Source organism: Mus caroli, chromosome 11 (assembly GCF_900094665.2).
Source record: "Mus caroli chromosome 11, CAROLI_EIJ_v1.1, whole genome shotgun sequence".
In the NCBI taxonomy this organism is placed as follows: Eukaryota; Metazoa; Chordata; class Mammalia; order Rodentia; family Muridae; genus Mus; species Mus caroli.
The window spans coordinates 101,552,666-101,567,575 of record NC_034580.1 but is presented as its reverse complement, the minus strand read 5'-3'; the positions used below and the strand labels follow the sequence as shown (position 1 = coordinate 101,567,575).

The 14,910-nt window shown below is 37.1% G+C and overlaps 1 protein-coding gene across 6 annotated transcripts in view; it reads right to left on the bottom strand.

Annotated features, from left to right (window-relative positions):
- The window catches only part of Tanc2 (tetratricopeptide repeat, ankyrin repeat and coiled-coil containing 2), a 316,075-nt gene that overhangs the window by 273,276 nt on the left and 27,889 nt on the right, over positions 1–14,910 (bottom strand). For all 6 annotated transcript variants that reach the window (XM_029484218.1, XM_029484219.1, XM_029484220.1 and 3 more), the window contains exon 2: positions 9,832–9,921. In XM_029484218.1, the coding sequence (XP_029340078.1) occupies positions 9,832–9,898 (67 nt within the window). In that variant the 5' untranslated portion in view covers positions 9,899–9,921. The remainder of the gene's footprint in view (positions 1–9,831; positions 9,922–14,910) is intronic.

The following is a 14,910-nucleotide window of genomic DNA, read 5'->3' as shown; positions in this document are numbered from 1 at the left end:
TAATACATAGAAAGTTTCAAAAAAGGATGATAAAATAGCAATGAATCATGCTAAGGCCTAAGTATATATGGCCTTTCTCCTTTCCCAGCTATAAACTTGCTATTTTCTAGGACTCTCAGAAGAAATTCCATTCACTCCTCTTAGGTAACCCTAAAGCCCAGAGTTTTTTTTCTTATCGGGTTGTAATCCCACCCACCACACCTCCTCTAGAGCCACCAACAATCTCACTTATCAAAAAAGAAAGGAAAAGGGGGAAAACAGGTTCTTTTGAAACCCTTTAGATCCATGGTTCTCAACCTTCCTAATGCTGCGATCTTTAATACATTCTGTGTGTTGTGGTGACCCCCAACCATAAAATTATTTCATTGCTACTTCATAACTGTAATTTTGCTACTGTTGTGAACATAATGTAAATATCTGTGTTTTCCAAAGATCTTAGGTGTCCTATGAAAGGACAGTTGAGCCCAAAGGAGTTCTGACCCCAGACTGTGAACTACTGCTTTTAATATGTCAAGAGCCACCAAGACAGTAAATATGGCTCCTTCTAGGATGCAAGTACAATCCCATCTAGAAGCTTATACTCAGCAGTGCTCCTTAGTCTTTCCCTGAGTGCCCATCAATCCCACATTAAGTCTATGCTAAACTGTCTTCCTAATAAACCCCTATTTCACTTCAAACTGGATCATCCAGAAACTCATTTCTGTAGGGAAGTCAAGGATCCAGGTTTATCTCAGGGAAGATCCCTAAAAGATTAGGAGCCTCTCTGGCTGCTGAGGGAAGTTCTTGGAGGTATGTATGTACCTCTTATTATACCTCTGATGTTTTAAGTTGGACTATTTTGTCAATTCTGACTATTCCAATTACTACAAGAATAAATAAGACTGAGAACTGAGCTGGACACTAAAATATTTTTACGTCACAATTTAATATCCTGCAGTGGCTCCTTTGAAGTATTAGGAAAATAATCACAACTTTTCAGCATGGCAAATAAAGTACATCATTAGAGCTGGGCGTGGTGGTGGCACACGCCTTAATCCCAACACTTGGGAGGCAGAGGCAGGCGGATTTCTGAGTTCGAGGACAGCCTGGTCTACAGAGTGAGTTCCAGGACAGCCAGGGCTATACAGAGAAACCCTGTCTCAAAAAAAAAAAAAAAAGAAGAAGAAGGAGAAGAGTTAATGTTTTTATGTTTATTTTTCAACTTGTTATTTTGTTGAAAGTGTGAATCAGATTTAAGAGGTTTTGGGTGGTCTCTTCAAGAGCTTGTAAGTAAAGGATTATATCACATGCAAATAGGTACATTTTTAGTTCTTCATTTTTTACTTGCATCCTTTTTTGAGGGGGTTATTTGTTTGACAGTCTTGCTGTAAAATCCAGGCTATCCTGGAATTCACTATGTAGCCTTATACTCATGGCAATCCTCCTGCCTCACTCTCTTAAGTGTAGGGAATATCAGAGTCAGCCACCACATCTAGTTCCTATTTGCTTTTGTTTCTTTTTCTTGCTTTATTGCTCTGGCAATGCATTCAAGAAATATACTGAATAAGAATAAAAAGGTAGACATCCTATTCTTAATTTTGGCTCTAGGAAAATATATTCAGTATAATGGTGGCTGGTGTGTGTGTGTGTGTGTGTGTGCGTGTGTGCACATAGCCTTTATTATATTGACATCTTTTTTCTGGACTTTTATCTTGAAGGCATGTTGAACTTGCTTAGAGGGTTTTCTGCATCTATGTATGTTCATATGATTACCATACCTGATCTATTATATCACATATATTAAGAGTTGCTAATCAAGCAGGGTGGTGGTGGCACACGTCTTTAACCCCAGCACTAGAGAGGCAGAGGCAGACGGATTTCTGAGTTCAAGGCCAGCCTGGTCTACAGAGTGAGTTCCAGAACAGCCAGGGCTATACAAAAGAAACCCTGTCTCAAAAAAAAAAAAAAAAAAAAAAAAAAACAGTTGCTAATCTAATTCAAAGTGACTCAATATGTGTGTATGTATATGTGTGTATGCATATGTGTATATATATATATGAAACAGCAAAAGACTAGAATAACATGACTTTCTCAGAAAACTAGCATCAAATGAGAGACATTCATTATGATGCATTATGTTATAATGGACTAAGGGTACAAGGCAGGAAAGAAGAATCTATAAGAATCTATTCCTATTAAAAATTTTTTTCTGGCATTGACTTCTCCCTAAGCAATTTTACAATAGCTATAAATGTTGTATACTATAGTCTTTCCTAATTAAAACTAGAGGTTCCTCCAATTAAAATCTATAATAAGCAAATAGGGAAATCTCAAATTTTTGAATTATATGCATATTTCAAACTAATACAACTATCTAATATAATACTTGCATACAAATGTAGTTAAAGAATTTAACATCATTCTTAGTAAATATTTAATGTATACTATCTGAGTAGGTCAAGCCTATAGTGAGAATTACTTGGGAGGCTGAGGCAGAAGGATTAATTACAAAGTCAGCAAGGACTACAGAGGAAGTTCAAAGCCAGTCTGAGGCACAAAAAAATGTATTCCTTGCTGATATGAGGCCCCCAACACATATACAGCAGAGGACTGCCAGGTCTGGGTTCAGTCAGAGAAGATGCACCCAACCCTCAAGAATATGGAGGTCCCAGGGAGTGGAAAGGTCTGATGGGGTGGGGAAGTATGGGATGTGGAACAGTCAGAGGGTAGACCAGGAGGGGGATAAAATCTGGAATGTAAAAAAACAAAAGATTGAATGCATTTTTTAAGTAGGAAAAAGGGTTAAGGATACAGCTCAAAAGGCAATTGTTGCCTAGCATATAGGAGCCCCTAAAATGAATGCCAAAGACCACAATAAACAAACAAATAATATTTGCTGAATCTGAATCAGTTGTATAACAAGAGGAACAGATGTATTTTCCAAGTTTAAATCTTGACATAAAGGATATTTTAACACTACATATTCATGTAAAGACAGTTAAAAATACTTTCATAAGAAAAATGTTATATTTAATTAATATTTAACCACTATTATTTCACTAATGAAATATCTTACAGATTATATTAACTTTCATTTTCATAAGAAGTTTGAGTAACAGAATTACCATGCCCAAAATGCTACTTTGGCATAAAGATTATTTTGAGTTAAAGGGACTTTGTAAACAGCAGATACAGGAAGGGCACTCTGACTTTCATTTTTCTTCTGTAAAAGAGATAGAATTTCAGTACGAAAGGTATCTTATATCTGCCAAGATAAAAGCAACATTCTTATCCCTGGAGATAGGGAGCTGCAGATAAAGGAGGCCTGCATAACTCTGTAACTAATCTCTATCTTCCTGCCTTCTTCTCCATGATTACCTAGATTAGCTGTCCAGTCCAAGCCTCTTAAGTCTTATCACACAATTTACACTTCTTCCAACCTTGTATATATGTGCTAGCTTTAACTACTTCTTAATATCTGCACTTTCCTATGGGGACTCCATGTACATATAGAATCTGCATGTTCTCTCTCTGCACACACATTGCGTCTGTGTGTGTGTGTGTGTGTGTGTGTGTGTGTGTGTGTGTGTGAGAGAGAGAGAGAGAGAGACAGACAGACAGACAGACAGACAGACAGACAGACAGACATGTGTTTGGGAGCACATGTGAGAAGAGAGTGCATGCACAGATATAAGAGTGAGTGCTTTCCATCTTATTCACTGAGACCAGATCCCCAGAGCTTGCTGGATAGCAAGAACAGTGAACTTCAGGTCCAATGAGAACAGAGACTCAAGTGTATAAGGCAAATAAGAGATAAAGGATCTGGCCTCCATGGATGCATGCACAAAGAGACAGAATTTTTTATGGCAAGATAGACCAAAGAAAAACATGACTCCAGGTCAAAGAGCTCTAAATCTGAGGGAAAATGTTATCCTATTGTATTTAGGAAGTCAAATCCAACAGAGAAGAAAACTATAGAAGCAAGGTGAGAGTAACTGTAGGACCTATTTTTAAGACTGAATTTTTGTTGTTGTTGTTTCTGTTTTTCTTTAAAGAAACCATGACTTGCTGGGCTGGAGAGATGGCTCAGCCATTAAAGGCTAAGCTCACAACCAAAAATATAAGAAACCATGAAACTAAAAACTCTTCTATTTATAGAAATATACTCTGGGAATCCTGGAAGAAAAGGAGTCTATGTTTGGTATGCATAAAACTTGCCAGACAGGTACACACCATGAAATACTCTTTCCAAAAACAAAACAAAACAAAAAGACAGATTCTATCCCTTTCTGCATCTCACCCACTTCTTGGTGTTATCATCAACATTCTGTTGTTACATGTTCATAAATGGAATGCATATATAGACTTTTAACCAAAATTCCTATAAATAAAATAGTAACAGTCATAGAACTGCACACCTATAATCACAGCACTTGGGAGATGATGACAGGAAGACTGAAAGTATGAACTCTGTCTTTACAAAAGGAGAGGAAAGGGGGGGAGAATGAATATGCATGAGTATGTATTAGATTATGCATAAGGAGACCATGGGACAGTACCACAAATTTGTAGAAGCACAAACCTATAATCAAAGTTTCTTTTTGTTTTGTTTTTAAATGAGCCAGGCACAGTGGTATAACATCTATAATCCCAGCACTCAGGAGATGGAGGCAAGATAATGACAAATTCAGGACCAATTCACACTGAAGAGGCTTTTTCTTTTTTTACTTAAAATATTTATATATTTTTTGAAAAACTTGATATATTCAAATGAAAACTTTATAGTATTAAAGCTACTATTTTTTCTTAATAAAAAAATACTGATTTAAGATGTGGTATAAAAATAGACCATTAGAGCCAGGCGGTGGTGGCACACGCCTTTAATCCCAGCACTTGGGAGGCAGAGGCAGGCGGATTTCTGAGTTCGAGGCTAGCCTGGTCTACAAAGTGAGTTCCAGGACTATAAAGAGAAACCCTGTCTCGAAAAACAAAACAAAACAAACAAACAAACAAAAAAATTGACCATTAGAAACAAAATCAGATGTGTAACTTATTACTTAAATCCCTTCTTAAATGAGAAACCAGAATCTATTTCTTCAGTATTTTTATTCATTGTATACTCTAAAATTAATTAATATAGAATTATAAATAGTATATCTGATATATACTTGAATGTTTGTTTGTATTTGGTTTTGGAGACAGGGTCCACTATGTAGCTCTAGCTGTCCTGGAATTCACTGTGTAGACCAAACTGGCCTCAGAGTCACAGAAAGTCACCTGCCTCTGCCTCAGAGTGCTAGGGTTAAAGGCATATGGCATCACACTTGGCTTTTACTTGCATTTTTAAAGTAATTGATATGTAGCAATAATGCCCAATTAGACCAGTTTAAATGCCTTAACTTAATCTTTTTCAAAAATTTGCTTTTTATTGAAGAACTCTTGCTAGTTTTAGGAAAACCTGCTGTCCCACTTTGAGATATGGGCCAAACCAGAATAGAAAAAAATGTCTAGGGTGAGACAAAGCCTTCTTGTTTTAGAATGACAGGGGAATGGAGCACACAGACCTCTTCATCAGACTGCTTTCTCTGCTTTAGTGTCAAGTCAAATGCAGTGCCACCCTAGTGAGGGGAAGCAGGGACAGCTGCCTGCCTCTGGCTGAGGATCAACACAGAACAGTCCTCTGAAATTGCTAGCGGTCACTCACTGCCTTTTTGAACTACACCTACTAGGTGGCAAGCTGACACGGTAATGATAACACAGTAAACAGTACCACCACTGGCAACTGACAAAACAGTTTTGGTTTTAAAGTACCTTGCTTAAGGTCACACTTAGTAAGTTGGATTTTAACAGGAATATGTATTACTCTAATAAAACTTGATCCTGGAACATTAAAAACAAAAGCTGAGTGTGGTGATACACATCTTCATGTAACAGCAACTCTTGAGAGACTGAGGCAGAGGAACTGGTACAAGTTTGCGACCAAACTGGCTAAAAGATAATTCATTCAATCCTTAAAAATAAATAAAATAAGCTTGTATTGATCATTTATGAAAGCATTATTGAAGAACTTCAATCAGCAATAAGAAATGACTGTGTTAATCTCAAGAGTCTTATAAAAACTGAGCTGTAGAGAAAGTGGAAATTCATTTCCTTTAAACTGTTTTTGAATCGGGTCTCAAAAATGGCTTGTGTTGATAGTGTAAACTCTACAGTCTTCTCTGTCTTCCTTCTCCATCAGCCAAGATGGAAACTACAAACTCTATAAGTAACAAACCATAATAGCAGATAGTGGAAAAAAATCTTTAGGCTAAAATATTATAGTGTACAGAGTATCCGTTTTAGAGTCCTAAGGAAAAGTAATTATCTTGCTATAATAAGGATAAATTTAAAATGAGCCCAGGAAATAAAGGTAATTACACTGGAAAGAAAACTTAGTACATGTTTCTGGACAGCTAACCGCTGAATAGATGGCCACTGTGCATATTACATGGGCCCGAAACCTTAAAGAAACTAGCCAGTCTCCAACCAGAAACCCCAGCACATGTGATTTCCTCTCATGCTTCTCACTTCCCACACAACACAGAAACCACACTTGCTCCACACACCTCACCACACAGCCTCTGCTTCTTCTGTCCTGAGATCACTTGTTTAGCCTTTTGATCGTCTCTTAAATAACAGTGAGATCGCTGTGATTCCTTTTCTTTCTTTCTAGACAGGTCTTAATGAGCTAACAGGCTAGCCTCTAAATACTGGGCTAAAAGTTTCCCCTGCCTCAGCCTTCTGAATAGCTGTGATTACAGTTGTGTGCTACTGTGACCAATCACAGCTTATATACGATGATAAGCTAGTTGCTTTTTTGTTTGTTTGTTTGTTTGTTTGTTTGTTTTAGACTGGGAAGGGGGAAAGGTATTAACATTTGAAATATAAATAAAAGAATCAATAAAAAATTTAAAAGTTGTCCGGTGGTGGTGGTGGTGGCCCACGCCTTTAATCCCAGCACTTGGGAGGCAGAAGCAGGCGGATTTCTGAGTTCGAGGCCAGCCTGGTCTACAAAGTGAGTTCCAGGACAGCCAGGACTACACAGAAAAACCCTGTCTTGAAAAAAAAACAAAAACAAAAAACAAACAAAAAATTTTTTTAAAGTTGTTTTCTTTAAAATGATATTTACTCATAAAACAAATGTTACTAATGCTGGTTATGTGACAAACAGGACACAACAGTTGAAAACAGAATAAACTGGCCAAGCATGCCTTTTAATACCAGCACTTGGAGGGATTTCAAAGCTAGCCTAGACTATAGCCTGGCAAGTTCCAAGCCACTAAAGACTACATAGTGAGACCCTGTTGAGAAGAGAAAGAGAGAAAAAATAAAGTGTCATAAGACGTATGTTTCTAAAGTAAAGACAGAGTAGAAAAATAAGACATATTTAAGATAAAAAGTAATAGATGCTACAGAGACAAAAAGAGAAAGGGCCAATGTTACAGAGGAATGTTTAAGGGAACAGGCTTAGATCTAATGGTCAGCAAAGACCTCAATGAGAAGATGACATATGAGTTATGGCCTTAATGAAGGAAGGGGCCTAACGTAAGGAACAGCAAGCAGAAAAGACAGAAGGCATGTGGCTGAAACAGAGTGAAGGGAGGCAAAGAGTTGTAGGAAATGAAATCAAAGGCAATTAATACCATCTTAAACACAGAACACCATGAGCTTCTAATCAACACAACATTGGTTTCTTATTTAAAGACTATATTTCACCTGTGTGCTAAGCACATGCACTCTCACTGAGCTACACATACCCCCAGGTCAGCTAGCTCTATGTTAGCTAAAGTTTTCATCTCTCACCCATAAGATGGAGTGGAAGTTGCTGCAAAGTTGAACTGAGGTAATACATGTCAAAGTTGTCCTTCTTTGTGACACACAGGACATTTGTGAATGTAAGATAACTGTTACCCAACACATGCTTCACTAAACATAATTCTGGCCACATGATCTCTTTACATTCTTTTCCAATGCAATTCCATTATAGATTAGTAAATAAAATAGAGACAGTATGAACTATTGCAGGAATAACAGGAAACAAGTGTGCATTTCTGATTCTTGGACAATTAAACTATAGTAGGGAAGCATATCTGCAAGCTCATAAGCAATAGAAAGTATTTCATTTAACTTCACACTGGGAAGACAGGTAATAAACACCCTAGGAGAGACGACCAAAGAACGATCACTGTAAGCCAGAGTGAATGTAAGCACAACTTTGATGGTTGAGGAGGATGTTTTTCAGTAGTTCAAATGTAGAAGGCAAGTCTATTCCAGACAAGGTCAACGTCATGATTATGGAGAAAACATAAGGTATTATAAAGACTAACTTGTGAGTAAAACTTTCTGAATAAGACTTAAAGAGCGTAAGTGTAGAGAAGTTAGAACAGGTCAGCTCCTGCCAAACTAAATTTCTAATAGTTCTTTTAAAAATTGAGCTGGAAAAACAGCTCAGTGGTAAAGTGCTTGGCTAGCACATTCAAGGCCCTAAGATTTTAATCTTCTCAAAAAGAGGTGGGGTCAAGAGCAAATCAGAGAAAACAGTTTATTCATAACTCAAATGCTACAAGTAGTCAGGTAACACTCATGATTATGAGAACATCTAGATAATTGTCTTATCTATAAGCTGTTCTAGCAAATAACCCTGAGAAGTTCTAGGAAACTCCAGTAGGTAGACAAATAAGAAAGAAGTTGAAGGTAACCTAGGAATCCACCAAAGGGGAAGGCAGCTTGTGGGACCAAGACCCCATGGGCCATGTGCTTGCTCCTCGTCATGTTAATTTAACTGGAAGAAAAGTATCCAGTCAGTGTCTATCAAAGAGCTGGAAAAAACAAACAAACAAACAAACCTGTGGCCACAGTCACTGATGCCAGTAAAGTAAAAGAGGTTTTCCTTTAGTTGGTATAGAAGTGTCACTCAAAATAACAATAACCAGAAAACCAACAAGTACATGGAAATTAGTAAATGTAAACATCTGAAGTTCAAGAAGTCACAATGTAAATCACCACATCTGAAATAGTGATAATGAATACACTACCAATGTAAACCTATAATAAGCTCAAGATAATCAGGTTGAAAACATTCAAAACACAAAAGTTGATCATCCTTTATGAACAACAACAAATCTAGTACATTTTTGTTCAATACTGCCTTCCAAAAGTTTTTTTCTTTTACCTGAAAACCCGATTTATTCTCCCATTCTTTAAAAATAAAAATAAATACACATACATCTACAACAACAACAAAACTGTCATCAACTTTAGCACTTATAAAGATACTTAATTCTTTGTGACTGGCTCTTAGCCTGAAGCCAGTGCTGGGCTAGAACTCACTTGGTAGTCGAGACCAGCAAGCCTTAATCTCAAGATCCTGCTGCCTCAGCTGCCAGAACACCGAGATTACATGGGTGTACCGTGGCGCCTTTAATTATATCTTGCTGTATAAATCTAGGGGACAGTTCCTATTTTTAATGGTTTCTTTCACTAAGAGTATCTATAACTATAATAAATTCCTATGTGAATTTTAAAAATAAACATAGCTCTAGAGTTTTTAATAAACAGATGTCTAGAAACATTCTCCCATAAAACAGAAGTAAGTACTTCTCCCTCACAGTTTTCCTTTAACAGACAGCTGCTGACAAGTATTCAAGGGTTCCTACCTCCTAATAAAGAATATGGCAGTCTATAAAAAAGTAAACATTCTTTTTCTCTAAATTTAATAAACTGCTTAATAAAAACTGAAGTATGATAGCATCAGTTTGGGTCCTTAAGTACTTCTAAACTGCCACACGCAGTAAGCAGAGGGGAGTCACTTACCACTTGACCTGTTTTTCCGACTTGATTTCCCACCAGTAAGAAGCATCTTGAGACTATTCCGAAACATGGTTGTGCTCTTTTAATATAAAACTACAAAAGAAAGAAGGCGGGTAAAGTAAGTTTAACAAGACATTTTCCATTCAACATACTTCTAAGTTTAATTTTAAAAGTATACCAACAATTAACTGTGTGGCACAGCTATACTTTTTGCTTTTTCTTTTTTCTCTCTCTCTTTCCAATGCCACCCAAAACCTAAGTATACTTTTCCTGGGATTCTGGGCTTCACTCTTTAAAGGTCCCCTATGTTGCATGTAGTTTTGTCTATACTGCTTTGTGTTCCCACCTGGTCACACCTGCCCTGAAGCTATCTCAGATCCAGGAACAGAAAACACACACACACCAGTTAGTCTTAAAATGCCTTGGCAAACTCAGTGACTGGGCACTCCTAAATCTCCCCCTGTTACCACATGTCCAGTTGGGGAAGTGGCCAGAGGCTACTTACATGGCTGGAGCTCAAGTGGTGTAGACAAAATTCCTGCTAACACCCTCCTCACCATGTGGCTAACCTCCATACTACCTTGACTCAAACAAGATGGCTTTTTCCCCTTGTCTTCTCTATTCTCCTCCATCAGGAAGCTGCCAACATTTACAGATTGCTTGCCCTGGGGTTTTTTTTTTTAAACTCTAATAAAACTATCCTCAAGCTTCCATTTGAGTAGATCCTAGCTTTTTTTAATTAATGAGACTAAGAATCTTAATAAGAGACCCTGATTCCCCTGGTATCACATGGCAACCACAAATAAACTCCTTACATTTTCTAGTAGCATTAGCACTGAAGATTCACAGAAATAATTAGTAGTGATAAATATTTCCCTTATTTCATTCAAGTCTCCAATTCTGGAATAACTTTCCTGTCTCCTCTTCCCCCTCCATTTCTCCTTCCACCCTCCTTGCCTGCCCAACACACACACACACACACACACACACACACACACACACACACACTGCAGACTTCCCATTAACAAGCCAGAATTATTCCACATCTGAAGAGTACTTATGTTCATGAGCCAGAGCCTCTCTTCTCTGTACTGCTGCTCTGGGTCAAAGAAAACCCTGGTTGTATTTTTCACCACATCCCCTAGTACTTGTTGCAACAATACCGATTAAAAAAGTATCTTCTGCCAGGCTTGGTGGCGCACGCCTTTAATCCCAGCACTTGAGAGGCAGATTTCTGAGTTCAAAGCCAACCTGGTCTACAGAGTGAGTTCCAGGACTACAGAGAGAAACCCTGTCTCAAAAAAAACAAAGCAAACAAACAACAAAAAAAGGTATCTTCTTTTTGTTCCTTGCTTCTCTTCTTGGTACTAAACAGTCATATGATTCTTTGTATATCTAAAACTAAACAAAGCCTGTCTCTATATTCCCTTGTGATCTAATTTACTGTGCCTATAGCTTTGCTCTCCTTTTCTACAAAATTTCTCTATAGTGTATGTTTTTGTGTGTCCTGTGAAGAAAACTGCACAAACATAAAAAACTTTTGTCAACAGAAAATTTCCAAACCATAACACAAAGGTTGGAAAATATAGAAAAGATTATTAGCATCATATGCAACCCACCAAAAAGGTGTAGCATACACACAACTAAAAATTCAGAAAGCATCAAAGTTATATTTGCGGTGATAAGAAGGAAGAATTTTCTAACTAATAAGATACATGAATCTCTGTCTGTTAAAACAAAACAAAACAAAACAATAAAAACAGAAAAATAAAAACAAGGGAATCACAGCCAAAGTACCAACAACATCTACAACAGAAAGAAATCTCTGTAACAGCTAAACAAAATGCTGCAAGTTTAAAAATAGCAACAATCACTAAACTAAGAGATGCCTTTCAACAGAAGGAAGAACAGGGAACAATGGAAAACATCTTCCAAGAGTCTGACTGAACTCTGAATTGTTTAATGAAGATTGAGTAAAAAGGTTGTTTTAAAACTAACGAAGATTCTAACTAAAAGTAGGTATCAATCAAGAACTCTCTTCTCAGGCAGGGAGATGGCTCAGCCTCTATAGGCACTTGTCACCAAGACTGATGACCCAACTCCCATTCCTGGAACTGATATGGCAAAAACCAGAACCCACTACCTCAAGTTGCCCTCTGACCTTTCGCACAAAAACCATTCACAAGCATGTCCATATATTCAACCAATTAAAAATAAATGTTAAAAAAACTATCTAGAATTTAAATTTCTCTGAAAAATAAAAAAATTAATTTTAGAAAGAAAAGCAAACAATATTTGACTAGCAGAAATGCAAAAAAAGGGAGTTCTTCAAATAGGAAAATAATACTTAAAAGTCAGGTATACAAGAAGAGTGACAGACCAGGTTAACATGTTGCCACATATGAACTGGAAAATAGCATCAATATTGATAACTTTAAGATACACGTAAAAGGCTGGGAGCAGATGAGTGGTACAGAGCTTCGCAGTACATATAAGGCCCCAGGGTCACTCCCAGCAAACAAATAAAGCACAGGCAAACTGAAAGTGCTGACAACAAGCAAAAAATTTGTTTTGTCTGGAAATAGTAATACTATAATAATTCTGCAATTGGTAATAGTCTTCATCTGATAGGACCTGGGGTGCAAAGGTGAATGAATGCACGTCACAACTTAGCAATGTTTATAGCAGACTTACATATTATATGTAAATATTAACTCAAAAGTACAAATTTGAGCTCTAATGATTTCATGTTTAAATATTTAGCAAGAGCACACTAATGAGTACATTTTACTTTTTTTTTTTTTTTTTTTGGTTTTTCCAGACAGGGTTTCTCTGTATAGCCCTGGCTGTCCTGGANCTCACTTTGTAGACCAGGCTGGCCTCGAACTGAGAAATCCACCTGCCTCTGCCTCCCAAGTGCTGGGATTAAAGGCATGCACCACCACCGCCTGGCACATTTTACTTTAAAATAAATAAAAAAATGATATAGACTGATGAAGGCATGCAGTAGTAGATAGGATATAAAAGCAATCACAGACCCCCCCCCCAAAAAAAAAAAAAAAAACACTATCCAGAGAACTGAGCATGGCTTTAATCCCATTAAAGCACTCAAGGAATCTAGGCCAACCAGGGCTACATAGTGAGACCCTGTCTCAAATATCCCCTCAACCCCAAGACAAACAAACAGAACTGTTAACCATGTATTTTAAGCAGCGGCTACTCGTGTATTAACTAAAACTCTTTAAGATTTAAATAACGGTGCTGTCGATGACTTAGAGTTGCTCCTCACTTCTGAAAATTGCCCTTTGCTCAATGGAATCACCTTGCCCAGAAAGTTTCATGTCTCACTGTCCTGTGGAAGGCTCTCAGCCAATGATTAAAACAGAGGTACAAAGAATGAGCTTTCTTAACTCCAGGAGGGGAAGACTGTGTGATAAGATTCATATATAAAGTCTTCATCCATATGTCCCATGCTTTATTTTTAAAACATCCTTTTAGTGGCTAGAGAGATCACTCAGTGGGTTAGAGCACAGTACAAGGACCTAAGTCAGCTCCGACTATCCCTGTGAAAACCCCTGGGTGGGTGGTAACCCCAACACTGGAGGGACTGGAGACAAGACTGCCAGCCTAGCCCTAGGTTCCATGAGACCCTGTCTTAAAGAAACAATATGGAATAATGATAAGGCAGTATACTAAACATCTTCCTCTGGCCTCTGAGAGCGTATGCAAATAAGTATGTATACCCTCACATGCACATATGTAAGCATACACCATAAACACACACACACATTCAGCATCAACTCCCCACTAAATACAAGCTCTAAGATGGCAGGAAAGTTCCTTAATTCAGTTATGTGGATGAGCTCTAACACACATTAAACACTATAAATGTACCTTTATTAAATTTATCAATTATATTTTTGTCTGTATATTACTGTCCACATCAAAACCTTGCAAAGAAGGTTGATTTTTATGAATCTGAGAGAGAACAAGGAGGAGAATATGAGAGAGGATGGAAGGAGAAATGGGAAGTGGGGAATTATGTGATTATACTCTCAAAAACTAAAAGAAGTATTTTTTCCAAAAAAAAAAAAAAAGGAATTAAAAAGGAGGAGTAAGTTGGAGGGAGACTCTATTAACAGGGAAACATTTAAATCTTTGCACCGAGATACTATAAACTAGAGAATATAATGCATGGTTTTAAAAGAAACACTATGTCTATTTGTTCTAAATCTCCCCAATGTTTATCCCTAAGGGAGAAAAGGAACCAGCCAGAGTAATATGCACAGCATGATCTTACTACTACAATATTTTAATCTATGCACTTGTGGACATATATAACATGGACACACGAGGGAATACATAGAAAATTTTACATAATTCCCACAGGAGGTACATATAGGATTGAAAAGGTAAAACAAATAAAATTCAATGTGATACACACTTGTTCACCATCTCTAGTTTGAAAATGTTTTTATTAACCGAAGTATTTATTCATCATTGAAATCAGCACAGATTATAATTAATAAGTCAGTAAAATTCTCATGAAACACCACAAAGGAGATAAAATATCAGAATGGAGGATGAAAGAGTTCCCTTAACAAATACTTGACAATCAAGTTGACTGTCTCCTCAGGGAATTTCCCTATCAATCTACAATGTCCCATTATATGACATATATGCACTAAAAACATGAAAAATAATTTCTGAGAGCTTATATTTATAGATTCTTCCATTCCCTTACCATCTAATAAAATATTTTAATGCTAGACTACATACGTCTTTTGTCACCAGTTCAATGAAAGGCCACATGGAAAGAGGTGTTTTTACAGAACTGCAACTAATGTCCCTATGTCACTTACTTTCCTTGGTTTCTCCCAGCCATAAAAAAAAAGATCTACTATGTCTATGAGGTTAAACTATTATTGTAGAGGAATAAGTATAATAAGCACTAAGCAGTATCAGATAACATTAAAAAATGACCAAAACATATATAAGCACTGAAAAACTTATTTTAGCACATACTATGGCAAAAAAAAAATCAAAAATTATATTCTTAGGGCTTGCAATGCTTCTTGATTT